The 24,726-nt window shown below is 44.3% G+C and overlaps 1 protein-coding gene across 1 annotated transcript in view; it reads left to right on the top strand.

Moving 5' to 3' along the window:
• The window catches only part of LOC138258627 (adenosine deaminase domain-containing protein 2-like), a 239,768-nt gene extending 215,347 nt beyond the window's left edge, over positions 1-24,421 (top strand). Inside the window, exons 11-12 of the mRNA XM_069205965.1 lie at positions 5,417-5,549; positions 22,932-24,421. Of these exons, the coding sequence (XP_069062066.1) occupies positions 5,417-5,549; positions 22,932-23,084 (286 nt within the window). The 3' untranslated portion in view covers positions 23,085-24,421. The remainder of the gene's footprint in view (positions 1-5,416; positions 5,550-22,931) is intronic.
• The last annotated feature ends 305 nt before the right edge of the window (positions 24,422-24,726 follow it).

The following is a 24,726-nucleotide window of genomic DNA, read 5'->3' as shown; positions in this document are numbered from 1 at the left end:
AAGCACAACTTACAACCAGAAAGCATGAACCAAAATCTGACCACATTTGTAAAAGTCGTCCACATATACGGGGTACAGCATAGAAACATGGGGACTGTTAAAAATCACAATCATGAAATCAGTGTGGGGCAACCATTTCATATGGAGCCAATCCTTGTAACGCACTGGGCAAGACTCGTGCATTTATCTTTCAATATCCGTCTATTGGTGCAGTATGACAAAGCATGGTTCCCCCTGAGATGGGTGCCAGTGCTCCATTTGTTAAGTATGGATCTAAGACATATCACTATAACAGCAGTCAGTCCTCTAGACAATCCAGACAAGTCGCTTGATGCTACATATTCTGAAGGTGAGATTGTGTCATATTTTGCTTTGTGAAGGGCCTCTGCTTTCGATTAGCGATCTCTACTCCTTCATCCAACAGTGGTCCAGGTTCAACACAATCGCTTTCTCTCTTCTGAGGGTGCTAAGTGAGACGTCCTCTCTGAAGAATCTTCTGGGAGACCCAGAGCTCAACGCACCTTGGATAGGGTATGAACTTAACTTTGCTTGTCATTTAGCTGGAATATCATGCCAAAAGGGTGGGGCGATTGAAACCTGATAGAGCTCTCCCAGAGTTTCCCCCCCTCCCCCCTATACCCCCTCCAATCATCGCTTGAAGTAAGTCTCAAATGGAGGCCAGGATATAATTTCCTTCTGCGCCCTGTGGGATACCACATATGTGCATGTTATTTCTATGACTGAGGCTTTCAAGGTCCTCTTGCTTAGCCTGGAACTCCGTGTTGGTCCTCCAGGGCCATCATCTGTTTCATGAGCATTTCTTGGACTTCCCTGCGGGAGTCCATTGTGCGTTTGAGATGGTCAACACGTGTGCCCACTTCTGTTACATTTCTCTGGAGGTCCTGTATGCACATTTGAAGTCCGTCCTTAAGGAGCCAATCTCCTGTTTAATATTGTTAAGGAATTGAGCCATGTAGTCCTGGGTGATCAGTGGAAGCCCAGATGTTTCCGGGGGTTGTGAAGAAGATCCTTTGTCTGACATGCCAAGCGAGGAAGTTTTCAGCCACAGAGAAACCAACGAGCTGTCCACAGAGGATTTACCTCTTGGCATAATGTCGCTGAGGGCGGCAGCAGGTATGTGTCCCCAAAGGGCTGTGTGGGCCGGTGGCGAGCAGGTAAGGTGAACCCCAAATGATCCAAAGGGGGGGATGCATTGCTGCTGTTAGCTAGGATCGAAGAGTTGTAGCTATTTGACAGTAGAGCGCTATAAGTTGTCACTGCACCCTGCTAAGGAGGTAGAGCAGTTCACAGCACAGATGGAGGAGGCAGGGTCCAGAGGCCACCAGGTTATGACAGGCGGAGGGATAACTTGAGCCAGGGGTCTCCCCTCAATGCACCAGTCAAGCACAGTAGCCCCACGACATGACAGTGCTATGGGAATGGGGTCTCCCTTGGGCCAGTAAGAGTGCCAGGTCAGTCCGACACAATTCAGTTCACCGGCCGGGGAAATCTCCATAGGTCTTTTTTCAATGTGTAGGCACCACTGTTTTGCAGGCCAGCCAGGTGCTCCGCTACCCAGAAGATAGCAGGGGGTGTCCAGGTATAAGTGTGCTACATTGTAACCATGCAGAGAGCTGAGACTTCAAAGGATCATTGCAGGGCACCCAGAGTCCATAATATGCACTCACAAGCAGGTTTCGTGTAGATCCCAGGTGTTCAGCCGTTCGGGAGTCTGTGGCCCCTGGCCTCCCAGTACCCCGGTCCAAACATCGATGACAGCAGGCCACTGTAATGCGGGGAGAGCATAAGAGCATCCAGCAGCACAAACTGGCCTAGTCCAGGGTGGGGTGTAGCGTGGGCTGCACTGCCGAGATCCGTGTTTCCAGGCTCAGGAGGCCGCAACGCCGCTTCAGGATCAGGCCGGGGAGATGTCTTCACCTCCACTCACCTCCTCCAGCCCGACCTTTGCACATGGATTTCTGCTGCTCCCCTGGAAGCTAGGAGACCCTGCCACAGGGGGAGGAAGGATTCAGTGCTGCGATGAATCCTGCTGAAAGATGGCGGGCGCTCCTTGGATTGGGTGTGGAGCTGGATGATTCTGCCTCATGAGAAGCGCCGGACTTCCCAGGGCCAGGAAGCAACTGCTGAGACCAGGGGGTCTGGGGAAATTAGCCCCGGTGATATGGAGCAGATCTGGAGCTGTGTTGAAGGTGAATGCTTGCATAAGGATCCCACAGTGGCTCGCAGCCAAGAAAGACCACTTCCTACTCCATGATCCACCTGGCCAAGCCCCCTCTAACTTGCATGTTTTAAGGATTTTCACCAGCTCTTCTCTAATCTTTTTCCATACTGAGAAAGGTTGGACATTTACTCCTGACCAGAGCAGAAGCAGAACATCTTCCAGGGTTGGCAAAAAGTGTTTAGAGGGAAAGTGAACTTGTAAACGCTTGTTTGCATGAGCCAATCTACACATGCATATTTGCTTGTGCTAAACTACACTTCACAAATATGTTCTAGGACTACAGTTTCCTGGTCTACTTCTGTAAATTCTTGTGAATTCATGAAAGCCACTAATTTAAAGGCATATACCATGGCTGCATTCATGTGACTTTCTTTAAGAATTTGGCCCCTAATTAGGTCTGGCATTAACCATGTCATTTTGTTTTTATTAAAGTTCTACTTCTCTATCTATTGGTGGGCTTTACTGTGAGTGATAGCATTCTGCTCTTCCACAAGGAAGTGTTTGTTACAATGGTGAGGACCTGGCTGCTCCTACAACAGTAAAGTGTTACAAAAGCAATGTGAAAACAAGTCGGACATTAACAAAACCAAAAGACTGATGTTGGATTGATTGGCTTTGCCAGTGCTTGTTTATTTGAATGTTTTCCATAATCCTGTTGAAAATGTTTACGCTGATTTTCCATTATGAATATTTTTGGGAAATACTAGCATGCATCAATATATTTTACTAAATGAGGCTTCAAACAAATAGTACCTAACATTTCACAGTAACTTAATAAAACATGTTTTCTTACTTACATTGTTTTCTGAACATTTTATTTTGAAAGCAAAGAATGCTCAATCTTGCTTACAAGCTTCTGCAGACATTTGCATCTAACCAGAGAGCATTCTGGGAGCATTATACCTAGCCTCATATAGTTAAACTTTTCAAACGTGTACACTTTTTTTTAATGGAACCACTGTCAGTTGTGGAATGGGACCTTACAACATTTATTTACAGCACTCACCCTAAAATAAAAGCTTGGCATTAATGAACCATAAAAAAAAAATTATATATATATATAACTGCAACAGACCTGCATGATGGGAGATCTAAAAGACCTGCATGATGGGAGAGCTTTTGCAGTTGGGCCGTCAGGTTATTTCTCTGGTTGTGAATCAGCTGGGGGATCTTTAAATGCCAGAGCAGATGAACTCGGCTGTCAATGCCTAGTGGATTTCAAATGACAGTTGCACCTGGAGATGGTGCAGGGCATTATTAGCATTAGAAAGAACCCTTGCTCGATGTCTACCCCACCTCTAAGTGTGCGCAACATCAACAATTTTGCACACTTCTTCATGCTTGGCTCAGAGTTCTGATGTTTTGAAAGGACAGGCTCAAATGATCCTAGTGGCTCTGGATTGGACAAGGAGAGTGGTACCCTGAACGTTTGAGCAAGAACATCTGTCTTCTAATCAGGCTGCTGCCTTGGGAGGATCTTCTGTAGCAATCTATATCTTCATGTATGGAGATTGAGTCCTGGCAGTTGACTGTTTTTGACTTCCCTCCTGAAGTTATGGATGTCATTCTTGTGGCCAGTTGTCCATCTGCAAAATCTGTTCAGGCTGGATGCTGTGATAGGTCTGTCAGTAGGTGTAGTTCTAGCCATACAGACATTTTTTAAGCAAAGTTATTGAATTTTTTTACGCAGTCTTCAGCTCAGCATAGACTTGCAGTGGGGTCTGTTAAAGGTATTTTTGGCCTTTTTGTGTTAGCCGGACCACCATCCTTGTTTAAATCACCACTTGTGACTCATTTTCTTAAAGGTTTAATTCACATTTTCCGCCCAGCACTTTTCTGATGCCACAATGGGACCTTAATTTGATTTCTCACATTCCTCCTGTACCACATTTGAGGCTGTGCACAGCTATCCTTTGCGTCTCCTGACTCTAAAAACAGTCTTACTTGTGATAACTTCAGCATGTTACGTGAGTCAACTGCAGCCTGTCTATCTGTTCATTCTCCATATAACATCTTTTTCCTGGGCAAACTGGTGTTGAGGACCAGAGCAGCATTTCTGCTGAATGATTGTGACTCCCTTTCATGTCCCCAATCGCTCTGCTGGTATTCTTTTCTCTGCCTCCCCCCTCGAAAGAGAAGGAGAATCTCCATACCTTGGATCCCACAAGAGCTTTGAGTTGTTACATCATTTGTGCAAAGGACCATAAGGTGGACGATCAGCTCTTCGTGGGGTTCTCTGGGACAAGGAAGTTTAGGGGAGTGCAGAAAAAGACCACATCAAGGTGGATAGTCCTCTGTGTTAAGATCTACTATGCATTCACTAAGAATATGCCTCCAGAGGATCTTAGGGCTCATTTGACTATAGCCTAGGTTGCTGCAACTGCATTAACATGCAGAGTGCCTGTTCTGAATATCTGTCGGGCGGCAACATGAGTGCCAATTCATGCGTTCATGAAACACTACTACCTTGATAGTCAGATCCAGCTTGAGGGGTCCTTTGTCAGTTTAGTCCTGTAGGTCTTTTGAGTTTGAGCCATTCCACAGACCCATCACCTTGGGAGGTACTGTTTGGTATCTATACACAAGGTGAAGAATCTGCGGTTAGAAATATCTATAAGTATACATTCTGTAAAGCTCTCTGGTGGATTCTCTATTTAGCCATAGATTGATTGGTACCCTCCCACTGCCCCATTCTGTGGTAAGGTCTCTTTTGATATCTATAAGTGTCCCCACTCTAGAATTGTGTATGCTGTCACATCTGCTCAATTATTGCACTCTTCATCTGACAGCGTTGACAGTCAACAAAGAAACTAACATTGTGCGGGTTGGTGCATATATGTGGCTCCGTTATCACTTCTAGGGTGGGACGAAGTCGACACGGATACACATAACGCCACCCAGTGACATGCAGGATCAATGCGGAGAAAATCTCCACATCCAGTCTGGCACCTGGGGATATTCATAAAATGATTAATCAATGGTCAGATAGAATATCCACCAGAAAGTGTCACCAGTGGTAAATAAAATGTTCATTAAAGCAGTTGATGCTTTGTGAATGTTCATGGGAGCAGTAAATTAGTGGAATCGGAGCTTGTGAATATAAGGAATTGGAAAATGTGTTGGGTTGGAAGTTGTGCTCCTATAGGTAACTTGCTTTATTTCTCTTGGTCCCAGCTCTCCGGTTCAGGATGGCCTCTCTTCTAGCAGCCGGCTCTGCAAGGCAGCCATGCTGGCCTACTTCTGGAGACTTCTGTGTGTGTCTGGCAAGGAAGCCATGCTGGAGGAACAAAAGTACCATCATGCAAAGGTCTGGTGCAAGTCTCCTGAATTTTGGGGCCGTAGGGTGAGAAAGCGGGATCCATTACAAAAAGAAATATGTGCCCCAGTCCAAGTGCAGGACAATTCCCGAGCCCCCTTCCATTCTAGATTTATGTAGTTTATTTGAAGCATTATTGTTTGTTTGCAAATATGTTTTGTTGTATGATGAATTCCATAAAACCTCTTTTAGAGCTTACATTGTGCAAATGACACAGCCAGAGTATACCTGAGGATCCATGGAAAACATATGTTGCATTCTGAATGCTAAATACTCAACTAAATGTGATAAACCCGATATTAGGACCCTTGCAAATTGACAGGGAGTGCTCATGCATGTGCTGTAGGGCCAAGATGTAACTGTAGCTGGGGCAAAGTGGGTGTATTCTGACGAGAGCTGCACATGAGTCTGCAACATCATGTATTTTAAGACCTAATTTACCTTGAATCTATACATTGAGGATTTGGCAGATAAAAACATTTGAATTTACTTTTTTGGGACAAATGCAATTTTAACATATATTTTAAGGGTAACTAGAATGGAGAACGCTATGTGCTCGTATGCATATTCTGAAGAAAAATGCATTGCATTAGTGCAAAATCTTTAGCAGTGGGACTGGCATTGCTTAACTATCACTGACCCCCAATGCTGAAGGCATATATTATATTAAAAAGGGCAGCCTATGCTAAATGACCACATTTAGCATAGGCGGGCCTATGCTGCTTCTTAATGGGTGATCGTTATGAGGAATGCCTTCACACATTTGAGGAATCAAGAGGGAATTTGGGGGTGGTGTTGATCAGTTTCTGTTCTCCACTCGATAAGTGGTAGACTGAGTGGTTCCCCAGCCATACAGCTGGAATTTAAGACGCTCCCAGAACTATTATGTTTAATTGAAGGGGGGTAGTTAATATTGCTGCTCTATGGAGTGCTCTTCTGGGAAGGTCAGCAAGGACTGCCACAGATAAGATGTAAATGGCATGGTGAGTTGTCAGAGCTCCTAACACATTCAGAGGAGAAAAAGCTCTCTACCGAGGACATGATCGCCATCATGGCCTCCATCAATTCCGGATCCCCCACGGATCCCTGCCCGCACCACTTCCACAACTTAGGAAAATAAGTAATCGGAGCAGCCTTCACAGAAATCCTCAACACCTCGATCACCACAGCCCCCCCTCCCAAACGCCTGGAAACACGCCAAGGTCAAGCCACTTCTGAAGAAACCCTCAGGCGACCCCAACAAGCTAAAAAATGACCTCCCCATGAGCGCCCCTGCCAAGGTCCTGGAAAAAGCCATCCGCCACCAGCTCGCGGACTACCTCAAACACAACAACTTGCTCGACCCATCCCAATCCGGCTTCTGGCCTAATCACAGCACCAAGACTGCCCTGATCGTAGCAACTGACGACATCAGACGCCTCCTCGACCTCAGGGAAACAGCAGCCCTCAACCTATCTGCAGCTTTCAACACCGTCTCCCACCACACTCTGGTCACCAGACTCCACATCATCGGCATCCAAGACAAAGCACTCAACTGGATCTCCTCCTTCCTCTGGCCAGACACAGAGGATCCTCCTCCCACCCTTTGTTTCCACCCCTACAGACATGATCTGGGGCATACCCCAGGGATCCTCCCTCAGCCTCACCCTCTTCAATGCCTACATGACTCCTCTAGCGACGTTGCTCGGACCCACAGTTTCAACATCATCTTCTATGCAGATGACACCCAGCATGTCCTTGCAAACGACGCCACCACACAAACCTGCATCCAAAACACCATGACGGACATTGCCGCCTGGATGAGGTCCAACTGCCTAAGCTAAAGTCAGACAAAACCGAGATCGCCATCTTCGGAAACAAGCCACCTGCTGGGACGACTCAGGCAGACTTACTGATTTTGTCGAAGTCACAACACAAAACTATAAAAAGTGAGCCTATTGACTTTATCAAGGGTTTAGCATATCAATATATAAAATATGCAAATATTTCAGTAAGACCACAGCACTCCAGCAACAGTACATAGAAAATAATTGAAGGTTTTCCAAATATATAGTAATTTTGGACCAGTCTTTAAAGAAAACAAAGTGAAAATCTTCTTTCGTTATAACCTCGTGGTTTATTCACGTCAATGAAATTCCTTTATGACTTTGTTTATTCACATAGCCATTGCCAATAATTCTTTGTAATCAGTCCATACAATAACAGCCCGTAGTCAATCCATACAATAACAGCCAACACGTGTTTCGTCACAAAGTGACTTTTTCAAGGGACAGACATTAGAGGGATGAGTCCTTGTTGAATGTAAAACAGTCATGTGTGAGAAAGCTGTGCTTCAGATGTATGTTATAGACATCAGTCATAGTACATGGTTCAAAGACCGTATCTTCTGTTATGTCCCCAATGTGAACGAGTTCCAAACTCCCAAAATATACAGCAATAATAGCTGTAGTTACTACTTCAGCCCCAACATAAAAAATAAAATAAAAAATAAAAAAAAGCTTGGTGGTGCCCTGCCTTTTCTAGGGCATCGCAAGCTAAAACAAAACATGAACAAAAATGCCCTTTTAGCAGTGAGTAATAAATAACACACTTTATATATGTATATGTGTGTATGTATATATATATATATATATATATATGTGTGTGTGTGTATATATATATATATATATATGTGTGTGTGTCTGTGTGTGTGTGTGTGTGTGTATATATATATATATATATATATATATATATATATATATTAATAATATACACACATACTGGGGGAGGCTTGCATCCCCTACTCACAGACCCTTTATGGACCCCCAAAGACAGCCATCCCCTGCAGCCGTACTCATTAAAGGAGGTTGAGGCGGGAGGTATACACCTTCCAACCCTTTACGGCTCCCAGTGCCCACATCCCCGTGGCTTTTTTTTTTTTTTTTTAATATAAATTTAAGGGAAAGGGGGTATGCGGCCCCTCTCCTCGACCATTCACAGGCCCTGGAGCTTTCTTTTAATTTAAGGGAAGGGGGCATGCCCACCCCCTCACGGAGCCTTTGCTGCTCAGGGGACCCCATCAGCCTGGGCTTTTTTTAATGTAATTATTTAATGGGAGGAACTTTACGGCTTTTTTTTGTTTTTGTTTTTTAGGGGAGGGGACGCACTGCCCTTCTTTCTGAGACTTTATGACCTTGGGCACCCCATCCGCCTGGTCTTTTTTTAATTTAAAGGGAGGAGAGTGCACAGCCCCTCTTCCTGAACCAAACTTTGCCTCGGGAACCCCGTCCTCTGGAGCCTTAGGTGAGTGCCCACCCAGTGCACCCAAAAGTCACTACTTTCGGGTTTGGAGGGGGATCCCAAAGGCCCCTGCGGCTTTGCTGTCCGCCCGCATGCACCCATCTGAGATGCATCAGGAACTGACACTGCTGATGCCTGGCAGGAGCAGCTGTTTTATTGTGCTCCCGCCAGACGTGAGCAATCAGTTTCCCTGCCTGTAAAAGTGCTGGTAGTGAAACAAATGCCTGCTCCCACCCGGCGGGTGAGAGGAGATAAGTGTTTTCTGCCTATGCTCTTGTGGGCAGAAAAACTGTGCCCCAAGGGTGGGCTCACTGGGACACCACAGTAGACAAATTATGAATGTCTACAACCACTTTTTTCCTTTAAAAAAAAAAAATTTTGATAGGGGGTTGAGGGCCACTGCGGCCCCATGGCCCTACCTGCTCCCTGCAAGTGGCCTCATTACAAGGGGCTGCACAAGAGCTGGCAGTTTTCCCTTGTTAAGGGTTGCCTACTTGGGGCACCTCACACAATTTATTTTTCTTTGGGCCTACGGGTGGAGCCCCAGGGCCCCATCGGCTCTCTGCTCCTGCAGAAGCCTGCCACTTTTTTTTTTTTATTAAAGGGCGAGCCCTGGTGCCCAACGGCACATGCCACACCTTCTCCCTTGTTTAGGGGTTCCCATTGTGGGTGCAGCAGGAGCTGGCTTTGCTCCCACCCTGTGGGAGCAGTTTTCTTTTGCTCCCGCGGGGTGGGAGCAATTCACTCTATTAACCTGCCTAGGAGCATGGGCAGGGAAATGTTTTATTCTTCCACTAGGGTAGCAGCTTTCTGTTCCCGCCTGGTGGGAGTACAGTGTACTTGGAAATAGATGGTGTCCCCTCCCCAATTACTGATTTGTGGCCCTGAGAACCCCGGCTCATCTACTGGCTCGGGGAGGGAGAGCCGCGTGCCCTCTTCCCCTTAAATTGTTTTACAGCCCTGGGGTATTGTGTCCACGGGGCCTTTTTAGGCTCAAGGAGGGGTAGACGGTATGTCTGCTCCCCTTAAATTCCTTTACAGCCTTGGAGTGTGGGGTCCCCAGAGCCTCTTTAGACTCCGGGACCCCCTACATGTAACTCACATAGTTTGATATTCATTTTAAAACATTTCATATTAATGTTACAGAATGTCATATTAATTTTGATGTGGCCCATAATAATTTCACCAGGTGTCGTTCATTTCAAAGTGATTTATATTTGTCTTAACATGTCATATTTTTTTCGATGAATGTCATATTCATTTCAGTGGATGTCATATTCACCTTAACACCTCTCATAATAAGTTTACCTTGTGTCATATCCATTTCAACATAGGTCATATTCATTTTAATATATGCAATATGCATTTTGGAATGTATTAATTTCAAAGCATAACAAATACATTTTGACAGTTTCATTTTAATTTCAGCATTGGTAATATTAATTTTAAGACATGTAGAATTAATTTCATTGGGGTCATATTCGTTTCCCTGCATGACATTTTCATGTTAGCATGTCATATTCCTTTCAATGGATGTCTCGTTCATATTAACACATCATATTCATTTTAACATGAATCATATCCATTGCAACACATCATAAGCATGTCAATGTGCGTCATATTATTTCCAGTGCAAGCTGTATTCATTATGGTAAATGTCATGTTCATTTTAACGTTACTCGTATTCATTTTAAAATATGTCAAATTTTCAGTGAAGCTTATATTCATTTCATATTCATTTTAACATGTTATATTCCTTTCAATCAATGTTATACATATTTCAATTAATGTCATATTCATATTAACACTTTCTATATTAATTTTAAGATGCAGCTTATCCATTTTAGCATTTTTCATTCATTTGAATATTGATCATATTAATTTAAATGCATGCCATATTTTGACAAATGTCAGGGATCTTTCAGCTTTGGTCATACTCATCTGAAGACATGTCAAAGTCAATTGGGCTTATATTAATTATAACTCAAGCCATATTCATTTAAATTATCACCTGTTCATTTCTGTATATCATGTGCATTGCAATCTGGGTCATGTTAATTTCAAAGCAATTCATTTTCATTGCAACATGTGTAACATTCATTTCACTGTATATTATATTATTTTCAATGTGCATTATATTCTTTTCAGAATATAATATATTCATTTCAGTACCTTATGTTCATTTAAATCTGTCAAATTAATTTCAATGTATGGCATATTCCTTTTGGCATATGTAAGTAATTTCAAGAAATGGCCCATTCATTTTGATTATTAGAGAAGAAATCCACCAACCAAAGGCAGTGCTCTACGAGCGTAGGCCAACCATGCAGAGCTTGGGTGCAGGGTGGGTTGTATGCAACCCTTGGCGACACGCAGCAGAGGGTTGTCTCCCTTAGGAAAGGTTAAGTTCAGGGCCTTGCCAGACGTCGAGGACTGCAGGTAAACCCCTTCTGCATGGCCCATAGCTGGTTGGATGCAGACCCTGGAGAAGCCAGGCTGTGCAGGCAGCTGGGATCGTCACTTGCTGTGGGCTGGGTGCAGGGCTAGGCTAGATGCTAGGTCCTGCTGATGCGTGTCCACTCACAATGGGTTAAATGCAGGGTTAGAAATGGGCCTAGGGGAAACACAAACCATATACTAAGAAAGTGGAATGCAAATGTCGGTTTCCCACCTAGGCAAGTGTGGTGTGTAGAGGGGCGCTGGGAGTACTAGAAAACACCAAAGGTAAGTAATAGAACCCACCTCAGAGCCCAGGAAAGCAGGAGTAAATCACAGTAACTTTCCTAGAACACACAAGAACACAAGAAAGAAGATAATGCAAGAACCAGAAGATACTTCAATCACAAAGGGTTGATTCCTGGACCTAAAGACCTGTCGAAGAATGGGACTAAGTTCAAGAAGCACAGAAGAGTCCAGGGAGGACAGGAGCCCCTGCTAACCCGAATTAAGGTGCAAAAGAAGAACCACTGGTGAAGAACAACAGTCAGTACTGCACCCAAGAAGATGGATGCGAGTTCGTGGTTGGTGCAGATGATATCTCACACCGGATGGATGATTGCAGTCTGGTTTGCATCACTGGATTCCACCAACAAGCCTTGGCACAGGCAAAGCTCATGGTTAGCGTAAAATGGCACTGCCCGGGATCAGGAGGGACCTGGTGGACTCTACCCAGGAGGAGGAGTCAGAGGGGGCTCTCAGCAACTCAGAGAGCCCACATAATACCAGCCAGCACACACAGGAGTCCCCCAGCACGGGGACAAAGGAGTTGCAAAAGGAGGCCCATGCAGTACAAAAACAAAGGATCCCACGCCGCCAGAGAACCACTCAGGAAGCTGTGCATCTCCGGAAGGAGTGCTGGGGCCAGAGCTACATAGTGCACAAAGAATTTCATAGAAGGATGCCAACAAGCCTTGGCAACTGAAAAAACACGTGGTGCACAGGGGTACTGTCTTGCGTGGGAAGGCAAGCTCGTACATCAGGGATGTGGAATTCCTATCGCCCGACGCCCGGGACATCTTGTTTGGGGTCAAGGGCAACAAGTTTTTATGTTTACTTTGTCCTTGGGACAAGTAGGCACAACCCTCTGCAGCACAAACCCTTTGGCTGCCTGTTTACAAAGAGTGGAACTCTCTGCAGTTGAGGTAATGTGTTTCCAAAAGATAATGCTGTTCGAACTTGTATTTATGGTTCATTATTTGAAAGCCTTCATTATTAGGGTGAGTGCTGTAAATAAATGTTTTAAGGTCACACTTCACTACTGACGTTGGTTCCATACAACAACAAAAAAAAAACGTGTATACACATGTTTGAAAAGTTTCGGCTATGAGGCTAAGTATAATGTTCCCAGAATGCTCTCTGATTAGATGCAAATGAAGTGTCATTTAGTAAAATGTGTTGATGCATGCTAGTATTTCCTAAAAAATATTTCTAATGGAAAATCAGTGTAACCATTTTCAACACGATTATGGGAAGCATGAAAATAAACAAACACTGACAAAGCCAACTGATCTGACATATTTTTATAAGTCTTTTAGTTTCATCAATGCGTGTCTTGTTTTGACATGGCTTTTGTAACACTTTATTGTTGTGGGAGCTACCAGGCCCTCAACATTGTAACAAACACTGGCAAAAAAAACCAAAACGTTTTTGAACTCTAAAAGCACACGTTACCACTAGTGGCATAACAAAGGCCCCGCAGCTGCCCTCCAGGGGGCCCCTTCAGCACAGCACCTGCCCTGAGTGAGTCTGGAGAGGGGGCTCCTCCATGTTCTTTGCAAAGGGGCACCCTCCAGTTTCGTTACGTCACTGATTGCCACTGTAGTTCCTGACACTGAACAAAACTACTTTGTGTGCCAATATGCTCCTTGTGGAAGAGCAGAATGCGATCACTCACAGTAAAGCCAGCCGAAAGAGAGAGAAATAGAAGTTTAATAAAAACAAAATGTCTTTGTTAACACCAGACCTAATTAGGGACCAAGACCCACATGTAGGTAGCTTTGTGCATGTCGCAAACAGCGACTTTCGCTGTTTGCGACGTGCAAAAACACATTGTGATGCACAAACCCAGTTTTGCGATTCGGTAACCTGGTTACCGAATCGCACAACGGGTTTGCGACTCGCAATTAGGAAGGGGTGTTCCCTTCCTAATTGCGACTCGGATGCATGTAGGATTGTTTTGCGAACATGGGCGCAAACCAATCGCAGTTTGCACCCATTTCAAATGGGTGCTAACACTTTCGCAAAAGGGAAGGTGTCCCCATGGGACCCCTTCCCCATTGTGAATGTCACTGTAAACATTTTTTCAGAGCAGGCAGTGGTCTGCATTACAAAAAAAAAAAAAAATGCTTTATTGAAAAGCAGTCACAGACATGGTGGTCTGCTGTCTCCAGCAGGCCACCATCCATGTGAGGGCCGCCATTCGCAAGGGGGTCGCAAATTGCGACCCACCTCATGATTATTCAGGTGGGCATTTGCGAAGCCCTTGCGAATCACAGATGGTGTCAGGGACACTATCCTACATTCGGATTTGCGACTCGCAATTTGCGGGTCGCAAATCTGAACCTACCTACATGTGGCCCCAAATTCTTAAAGAAAGTCACAAAAGTGCACCCATGGTATATGTCGTACCCCTATAAAATATTTGTGAACTGTATTTTAGCATGGGTAAATACCATGTGTAGATTTGCTCATGTGAAAATCTATTGAGCATTTGCAAGTTCATTTTCCCTCCAGCCACTTTCTTCCCAACCCTGGAAGAAGTTCTAATTCTGCCATTGTCAGGAATACATGTCCAACCTTTCTTATTAGAGAGAAGCTGGTGAAAATCTTTAAAACATGCAAGTTAGTAGGTTTGCAGACTCAAAGGCATTCCAGCCCTGGAACTATTGCTTACTGCTTCCTCCAGCCCCAGTATGCAGATCTGTAGAAAGGTGGCAAAATAAGGAAATTGCTACAGTATGAATTGAAACTGCAAGTATTCAAACCCTACTATGGTAGTAGCCCTGGCATAATCAGAGAGGCTATTATCAGAGCTCTTACATAATGAGATTGCTGCCATAATTTGGCGCCGCACTACATGGCACCAAAGGGACAAGTAGATCTTTTTACAGGACAAGTAGATTTGAGAAGCAACCTGTCCCCTGGACAAGTAGATATTTTAATAAATTCCACACCCCTGTACATCCACCAAAGTTGGACAGTAGGACGTCAGGACCATCGGGACCACTTCAGTCCACCACCCGTGATGCAGGATCCATGCAACTCGTCAGGAGAGGGGACCCATGCAGATGGTCATCGTTGCAGAGAGGTGCCTGCTGAAGCAGGGGAGTGACTCCTTCACTCCAAGGGAGATTCGTTCATTCTTCTCGTGCAGACTGAAGACAGGCTGTCCTCTGAGGATGCACCACTGGGAAACAGTTGCATTTGCTGGCAAGAGCTGAAGATACAATGTTGCAGAAGTCATCTTTGCTTCGTTGTTGCAGTTTGTGGAGTTCCTGGAGGGTCCAGATGCAGTTTCTTCTGTGAGAAAGTGAAGTAAAGGATGCATAGGATTCCTGCTGGAGTCTTGCAATCTGAATCTGAAGAACCTCCCAAAGGAGAGACCCTAAATAGCCCTGAAAGGGGGATTGGTCAGCTAAACAGGTAAGCACCTATCAGGGGATGGCTCTGACACCACCTGCTGGCACTGGCCTCCCAGATGCTCCTAGAGTTCGCTGCCAACTTGGAATCCAAGATGGCAAAACCCAGGGACCCTCTGGAGGAGCTCTGAGCAGCACATCTGGGGTGGTGGTCCAGTTTTGTGCTAGAGCAGGGACTGGGGGTACCTGAACAGGTGTAGACTGGATTATATAAGGAGGACACCAAATGTGCCCTTCAAAGCATTTCCAGTGGCCTGGGGAAGGAAGCTACCCCTTCCAAACCTATTTCCAAAGGGAGAGGGTGTAACACCCCTCTTCCAAAGGAAATCCTTTGTTCTGCCTTCCTGGGCTTGAGCTTCTCAAGCAACAGGAGGGCAGAAACCTGTCTGAGAGGTGGCAGCAGCTGGGGCTGCCTGGTAAACCTCAGAAGGCTGGAATGGCAATACTGGGGGTCCTCTAAGGAGCCCCCAGAGTGCCTGAAATCATACAACCAATGCTTGCAAAAGCCATTGGGTATGATTCCAACTTGTTTGATACCAAACATACCTATGTTCGGAGTTACCATTATGTAGCTGGGAATAGGTAGTGACCTATTTCCAGTACACATGTAAAATGGCATCCCCACACTCCTGAAGCCTTGGAAAATGGTCCCGGAGGTCGTGGAGGCACCTCTGCTAGTGCAGGGGTGCCCTCACACACAGGTATCTCCACCCTGCCCTCAGGGCTGGAGGGCCTGCTATAGGGGTGACTTATAAGTGACCTGGTGCAGTGTAACTGGCAGTGAAAGGGTGCATGCACCTTTTCACGCAGGCTGCAATGGCAGTTCTGCAGAAGCCGTTGCATGGGCTCACTATGAGTGGCAAAGGAAATGCTGCAGCCCATAGGGATCTCCTGGAACCCCAATGCCCTGGGTACCTAAGTACCATATACTAGGGACTTATAAGGGGGCACCAGTATACCAATCTTGGGTGAAATACTGGGTTACCAGTATACAACAACCACAATTTAAGGGAGAGAGCATAACTACTGGGGTCCTGATTAGCAGCATCCCAGTAGACACACTCAAACACACCGGCAAACAGGCCAAATGTGGGGGTAACCAAGCTAGAAAGAGGCCACTTTCCTACAAGGTTAGCATCCACAATAATGATTTACAAGCTTTTATACACCCACTTTTACATGAATGACTCAAACAGTGAATCAAGAAGTAATTAGCTCATAGTACGTATGCTTATGCCAACTTATGTACAATATCACAAATTCAAGTCAAGGTACTTTGGCCGACGATATTTCGATCCCGTAGACAAGTATCAGGATCATTCTAAGCCTTCGTTAAGCTTGAGTTAAAAAGGTTGCAGAGTGCTTGTAACCAAAACGGCGAAGATAAATCTGACTCATGTCTCATATGAGTGACAAGGCAATCAATGGAGATCTGAATCTCTAATCAAGCGCCAATGCCATAAAGTAGTAGTAGAGTGGATTAGTGTCACAGTGTAATAGAGTGTCAGAGAGTGGAGTAGCAGAGTGTCGTAGAGTGGAAAGGCATAAATAAGAGTGAACTGGAGTAGAGTGAAGTAAATTAACGTGAACTAGCATAGAGAAAGTTGGGTAGTGTTGTTGAGCATAGTACATTGTTGTATAGTGGAGTGGCATAGAGGGTTGTGCAGTGGCGTTGAGTAGAGTATCGTAGATTGAAGTGGAATACAGTGGTGTGGAGTGGCATAGAGTGGAGTAAAGTGGAGTGGAGTGGCACATAGGGAGTTGTGTAGGGAATTACAGAGTGGAGAAATTGTTAGAGTTTAATGGAATAGAGTGTCAGAGTCTAGTATCATGGAGTGTAATGTCAGAGTGAAGTGTCAGAGTGGAGTTGGGTGGTCTACAGTGAAGTGGCATAGAGTACAGTGGTGCAAAGAAGATTGGTGTAGAGTGTGGTGGTATAGAGTGCGTTAGTTTTGAGTAAAGTGGTATAGAGTGCATTGACGAAAACTGCACTGGTTTAGCGTACAGTGCAGTAGCGTAGAGTGGTGAAGAGTAGAGGGGAGCAGAGTGGAGTGGCGCAGCATAGATTGCAGTGGTTCAGAGTGCTGTGTCATAGAGTGATGCGGTGTATGGTAGAGTGGAGTGGTGCAAGGTAGAGTAGACTGGTGTAGAGTGCAGTGGTGGAGTGCAGTGATGCAGAGTAGAGTGGCATAGAGTGTAGTGGCACATAGTACATTGGTGTAGAGTGCAGTAGAGTGGCATATAGTTGAGCGGTGCAGAGTAGAGTGCCATGGTGCAGAGTAGAGAGGAGTATAGTTCAGTGGCAGAGTGCAGTGTTGCAGAGTAGAGTGTCATAAAGGGCAGTGGTGTAGAGTGGCATAGAATGCATTGGTGTAGAGTGCAGTGATGTAGAGTGATGCAGAGTAGAGAAGAGTGGCTTAGAGGACAGTGGTGCAGAGTAGAATAGAGTTGCATAGAGTGCCGTGGCATAGAGTAGAATGCTGCAGAGTACAGTATAGTGGTGAAGAGTAGATTGTTGCAGAGTGGAGCATAGTGAAGTAGAGTACAGAAGCATAGAGCAGTGCAGAGCAGATTGGAGTGGCGCAGGGTACATTGGAGTGGTGCAGGGTAGATTCGACTGGCATAGCATAGAGTGGAGTTGCGTAGATTACAGTGGCATAGAGGAGATGATTTCAAAGTAGAGTGAAGTGCCTACAGTGGAGCAGAGTAGAGTAGATTAGAGTGCAGTGGTGCAGAAAAGAGTGCAGTGGGACAGAATACAGTGGCATTGAATGCAGTGGTGCAGAGTAGAGTGGCGTGGAGTTCAGTGGCAGAGTGCAATGTTGCAGATTAGAGGGTCGAGAGTACAGTGGTGTATTGTAGAGTGGCATAGAGTGCAGTCACCTAGAGTGCTGTGGCGCAGAGTACAGTGGCATTGAAAGCAGTGGAATAGAGTGCTGTGGTGCAGAGTAGATTGGCATAGAGTGCAGTGGCATAGAGTGCATTGGTTTTGAGTAAAGTGGTGAAGAGTGCAGGGGGGTAGTGTACAATGGTTAGAGTAGAATAGCATAGATTGCAGTGGCGTAGTGTAGAGTGCTGCAGAGTGGAGTAGAGTGGTACAGCACAGATTGCAGTGGCGTAGAGTAGCACAGAGTGGAGAAAAGTGGTGTAGGGTGCAGTGGCATAGGCTAGATTGTTTCAGAGTACAGTGAAGAAAAGATAGAGAAAAGATAATATACTTCAATATGCTGAAGTATGTAACAATAACAACAACATAAATAATAACGCTAGGCATTACGGCCCAAAATGAAATATGGCTTCTCCCTGTTAGCCATACTGTAATCAAGCGCTTCATTACCTAGAAAACAAAACATTAAACATAAATGTTAGAAAAATATACCCTTCTAATAGCTAAATTGTTGTGTGAAAAGGTAAAATCTGGGCCCAATCTCGACTTCACTGTTTCACCAACTGGTGTGATCTTAGGCAAATACAAATATTGTGTTTCACAGAGTCTCCTTTCTAGCCTGCAGGTGTCAGGCTGAGTGGGACTCTGTTCTCTCTTTAGATCTTCCTCATTGTCTTGCAGCTCCTCTTGAAGGCATCCTGCAGTGCCCCTCTTCAAGGCGGCAGGTGATGCAGACAGTAATCATCCAAAACTATTTTCTCCTCCTCGTGCCCTTTGTTCTTATGAGCACCCTTAATGTCCACAGCTGTGAACAGGACAAACAAAAGGGCAGAGGGCGCAGGGGGCCTCTGGACTCACCTTCATTCTGTTCCCATCAGATTGGAGGATGGTCGGTACAGGGCTATCATAAGTAGCGCTTTTGTGCGCTAATGGCCCTCTGAATAATAGATGTGAGAGGGGAAATGATTGTGTCCCCCCCACCTTCGTCCCCCGTCCTCCAAAATCTGGGGGGGATACATCCCCCGTGTCCCCCACACTTCCTACGCCCATGGGAAGAATAACCATAATTTAAAAAGCGGGTCTTATTGCGGCATGTTTTTTACACCTATTCTTGTACCACTCAACAGTCTTCTTCCGGGGCAGCAAGGCCCACGAGTGAACTTAAAATATTACTCTTTACTATTGGTTTGCTTTCGGTCGTACAAAGATACCCTCTCTATGATTCAGTAGCTCCAACGGACACTTTCTGGGCATATTTTTGAAAGTGATGAGCACGATAATTACAAATTAGGACCCGCTACGTGGAACATTTTAGTGAGTAGTGCTGTCCTAAATAAAAAGCATTTTTTTAAATGTTTATTTTATGTTGCGGTTTACTTTTCTGTTGATTTGGTCTTAGTTAACTATCAAATATTATCCATACATTCATAATAAAAAAGTAGATGTAATCGTATCAACACGTGACCTGGTTACTTGGGTGGTGTGTATCTAAAACATGTACATGAATTATAGGCCAACCATGCACCATGGATGGAAAACTGCAGTGCTAATAAATGCACTAATATCTTTCTTTTCAGAATGTTGTGCAAACTCGTGTTTTAAATGTATGCTGGCTGCGTTTGTCGTGTAGAAAGTCATTTATATGATTGTATTTGGTAAAAGCATGTTTGTGTTCTTAATGTGTAGATTCATGTAACGTGTAGCTCATCCTCCTGCACACCACGGAGGACCGTAGAACCGGTCCCTTGCTTGCTGTAGCTTTGTGCTCAGGCTTCACACCCCTTGACGTATGTGTTGAGCAGCTCACGAATGGACAACGCAACACTCGCTGTTTTTGTTGTATAGGTCATAGACTCTGCTGTGGTTATGATTCAGATCTGCATCACCCTATTTTTTTTAGATTTGACGTAACGGCGCTTGTGCCAGGCATGGCACGCTGTTAATAATATACAAAAAGGGCTGAGTGCTGGTTTTCAGAATTTCTTTGCTATTGTTTGAGAGAGAAAGGCTTGGAAGGGAAACGGCACCGGAAGGAATGGAATTTGCTTTTGCTTTTTCACATGCTAAAAAACATTTTGTTTTCAATGGTTACCCCCCGGTGGTGATATAAACAAAGTTCCCTTTAAGTCTAGCCTTTGTTGTGGAGACGGTGGCGTAGTTACCATTGGTGCGGCAGTGGCCACAGGACCGAGAGCCTTGAGGGCTCGATTGAACCCTAATCATTGCTGTATTTTAATACCCCCAGCAGCAGTAAAAGTGGCCATTTCCCTTGCTTACACTAGGCTCGTCTTTGCTACGCTACTGTTTGGAAGGTAATCCAGATCAATTTCTATCCATAACTTGATTTAAGCCGTCGACCCTTTTCTGCTTTCCTTTCCCTCTATCATAGCCTTTTTCCTCTCCTAATTCCTCTCTGCCAACCAGACATCGGAGGATACCTTCCAACTACAACTGATAGGGGACAGCAAATTCCATTCACAAAGCTCCTTCCTTATTCTTTCTTGTTTCATCCTTTCTACTCTACTAGCATTTTGAGGTGGCCTTTGAGCAGCATAAAGAATTATACAAGCAACAAAGAAAATATAGCTGCCATTATAACATGACAATGACTTACGTAAACGCAGCATTACAATGATACTAAATTCCAGTCAGTATTCACAGCCCATCATGCTTACAAACCACTCTACTTTCTCCTTACAATTTAGGGGATGTTGAATGTCGTGCACATCTTGTGATCCTTTCCGCTCACCTGAAAACCAGGGATTTCACAGCAGCGATGTGGTGCCTCCTGCTGCTCCCAAGAACACTTCTTATTGTAAGAATACACCCCATTGACCAGCCCGCAGGTGTCCAGAGGAAAGGGTTTGGGATGAGAGAGGAAATACTGGCGTGAGGAGTCTAATGGTTCCCTGGCCTGGTCTCTCCCTTTCAGGATCTTGTCTTGTCTTGTCTCTTAGCATCTTCTGCTGCAAGCAGCAGGTGGATCATTTCTTACAATCTGCAGTGGTAGGAACACGCCCAATTCCAAAAATGTTTACCGCAAACGTACTCTTGTTCTTAGAACAATCCTTCCTATGCAGACAGTGTAATTTACCTGGCTCAAAGGTTGTAGGAGAGCTCCACCACTTGTCCTAGATAACAAGCTCAGGTCAAGTTTGAGTCCATATGAAACATCTTTACAGCTTTAGTCCAAGTGATTGTTCTTGGTTCTGGTGATTGTTCCATAGTCTGTTGTTTTCTCAACTCTTGCACCTTTGGACAAATCCACATACCCCAGGAGTACTTGTCCTTATCGTAACGGACCGATGCTGGGTATTTAACAAATCTATGCATACTTAAACTTGAATGTAGCGCTTTGCAAACCTATGGTTCTCACCTTTAGTGAATGTTCTAGCCACCTTTCCTTGTATGTTCTGGTCTAATAGTAGAAGCCGGAAGACAGCAGGGGTTACAGGTTATCAGCAGTGTAGTAAACATGGGATGCTGGGATCTCAGCCTTATGAGGAGCACTGGAAGTGCAACCTCTTTTCCTAGAACTGTCCTTCATCACACCACATTGCTGCGTATTGCAGCAGCCCCACAGGAGATTAGATGTACAGGTCTGGTAGTTCCAGTCCTCCCTCATATCTAATTTCAGTGTCTCCTAGCTGACCCTAATCCTGTGACATTGAAAGGTTATTCAGTTCCTGGAAGGCGGATCTTGGGATCAGGCACATTGAATTCTGAAGGATATATAGACAGTGAGTAAGAAACACCATCTTACTCATTGCTGCTCTGCCCATGACTGACACTGGCAGTTGGTTCCAGAAATTCTATTGACAACTTGAGTCCCTGTAGAACTCTGCTCATATTGTGTATATACTATTCACCAGATGTATGTGCTATCCAAATACCAATGTAAAGCAACCCCTGCCACTTCCAGGGATGTCCTATGTCAGGGATGTCCTTCAGTTCCCTCCCACCCAGACCAGCAAAATACATATTTATTTATAAAGACACCTGAGGCGCCACCACACAAATCAAACACCTGTAATATTATCGGCACCAACAGTTGTTGGAATTGTAAATATATTAGGTTGTTGTCAGCATACATCAATCCTATGTGTATAGTGTTCCTGGTTGTTATTCCCCACTCTGGTGATTCTCATTTCAGATGTATTGCATGGGGCTTCATCCCCAGTGCAAAAATCAGTGGGGACGAGGACACCCCTACCTAGTGCCCCTCCCTATGTCCCACTCTCAGATACCAGTTTGCATTCAAGCTGTAGGTTTCCTATAAGCAACAAATATATCCTTAAATCATTTTTGTGTGTATGGGTGACTGTTTTTTATTTATTAGGTGGTCTTTGTATTGTTGACAGTTGAGCTGTTCATGTCAGCCTTTTTTTATGTTAGTCTGCATGTGGATCGCTGCTGAGTGTTGGTCGTTGGTCCACGAAAGGATAGGTATACTGCTTCAGCTGCATATTTCAGTGCATTTGTGATCTATCTCGTGAATGGTTTATGTATGTGAGGCTTTGTCAGTGTTTGTTATATTTGATTACACCCTTCCAAAATGATAGTCGTTCCCATGCCTTTTTGGCACCAGTAGAGGTTTTCATTATAAAGTCTTCAGAGATCAATTTCCCTCCTAAAATAGAAGAGAATGTGACATTAGTGGAAAGGTATGAAAGCAGTGTGGGTGTGGTAGGGCTGTACCCTTATCGCTCACAAGAGTGGAATATAGGAGAGAGGTCCCAAAATGCTATTAAAAAGTATTGGTAGATTGTGAAACTGCCAAATGAACATGTGGAGTGGCAACTGGAAGACTGAGCCTTCACCAGGGCATACGGCTTTGTTGCAGCTTAATCCCGGGCAGTGACGCTATGGCAAACTAAGCTGTTCACAAAGTAGAGACATTGAAAGGCATGATGATTCACTCTGAACACCACAACAACTTTTTATAATGGCAATTGTTTCTTATGCACATCCCACAGGCCATCTCCTTTGACAAGTTTGCTTACATAATGCATGGAATGATGCAAAAGATGAGGCACTCTTTTCAGATCCATTTTTCTTGGTTTATTGCAGATGAAGGCAGAGGATTACCAGCTGGCTAAAGCACAGTTCTACAAGCATTTGATTGCCAAAGGTTTGGGGACGTGGCCTCAGAAGGTTCTTGTGGACAATTTTGGTTTCAGGGAACAAGGTCAGCAGGAGGAGTCCCTGAAGCAACACACTTAAAATGTCATCACACTAATCACTGGCTAGCATGCAGGACAAGGCGGCTGAAAGATTCTTTGGTCACAGGGTCTACAGATAGTCCCACCAAAGTTTGTTCACATGCAACTAGACTGCATAGTGTGGAAGCTGTTTGTGACAGATTAAGACATCTTTCACCAAAGCGTTTTGATCTAGATACAAATTGGCAGGCATCCTGTGTAGCTCAGTACATTTCTATCCCATGCTGGCTCAGCACAGAAACACCATCCAATCAGTCACTGAAGCAAGATGCCCACTGTGTCACTCAATATAGTCCGAGTGAGGACATGGGTTCAAATGACCTTTCATCCCAAATATACATTATAAAAGCAGCATTATGGCATGCGACTTGAGGACATAATAGCATGAGGGAAAACAGTTTCCATGTTCAACATTCAGGAACAGCAGTGCTTTGTGTTGGTGTTGGGTGATAGACCACGAAGGAATTAGCTCAGCAGATGTCCAACTCAAGTCCAAGCATTAGGATCTCCTATCAGTCCAAGAAAGACTTGTATTGCACTGCTAGTTAAAAAAAATATATATTTATATCCAGAATTTTTTTTCATAGCTCTTACTGACCCGAAGCAGAGCCTAATACTGAGCCGCCTTTACCAATTTTGTTTTAGAAAATAAACCTTTAGATTTACTTCCCTGATGCATTCCCTTTGCTACTACTTTAACAGCCCAGCGAGTAATAATTACCTTTCCAATGTAAGATGGACATATGGTGGGGAACTGTTTTATTTCTTCTTTTGAGCAATTTTATTGAGGCCTGGTGGGAGCCAAAATATGGCCATTGCTTTTATTTTGTTTTTATTTTTAGATATAAAATCTACGGGCATGTCAATTATTTTATTCTTGTTTGTATAATGTCCCACCAGCATGAAACGTGATTCAAGAGAGTTTCAGGTTGGTTTTACCAAAAGGAACCAAAATATTAGAATTTACCGAAAATAAATCAATACTTCTGGGGTTCTTACTAGTTGTTGATGTTTCTATGATTGCATCCAGGAACTTAGATTCATTTTGTATGTAACTGAACTAAATTTTTATTTTCTGATGTCCACTGTCTTGCAAGTTATGTGTTTTGGTTAATTTGAGTGTATTTAAAATTTATAAGTATGTACGAAAAATTAAGCATATATGTAAAGATGAAAACTTTCTAAGTTTTGATGTTTAGGTTACATTAGTGGTGTTATTCCGAATTCCTTGGAAAGTTATGTGATCCAGACACCAGGCATCAGAGGGCCTCAGAGCATAGGTACAGTTGATCAGCACCTCAAGTATTTTCACTTTAGCTTTTGGAATAAAACTGTTAAACGGTGCACTATTTTGTTGCTTCCTTACTTTGTGTTGTAAGTTTTCTAGTTCTGACAGGCCTACCTTGCTACACACCATTTGTTCTGGGTGTCGTTTCGGTTTTTGTTTTATTAGTTGGCATTTAAAAAGAAAGTTGAATGTCTGCTCAATGTTGGTCATTTTATATAACAGTTGTTCTTATCTGTAGGGGGGATTCCAAAAGTGGCATTTCCCATTTTAACTCATAGGATTCTTTGCTCCTCGATACAGAAAAAACAACTGGACGGAATTATACCAGACTTGGCATGTAAATAGAACTTTACTC

This window comes from Pleurodeles waltl, chromosome 9 (assembly GCF_031143425.1).
Source record: "Pleurodeles waltl isolate 20211129_DDA chromosome 9, aPleWal1.hap1.20221129, whole genome shotgun sequence".
Classification (NCBI taxonomy): domain Eukaryota; kingdom Metazoa; phylum Chordata; class Amphibia; order Caudata; family Salamandridae; genus Pleurodeles; species Pleurodeles waltl.
The sequence above is the reverse complement of the archived record's forward strand: the minus strand, read 5'-3'. Positions and strand labels throughout refer to the sequence as shown.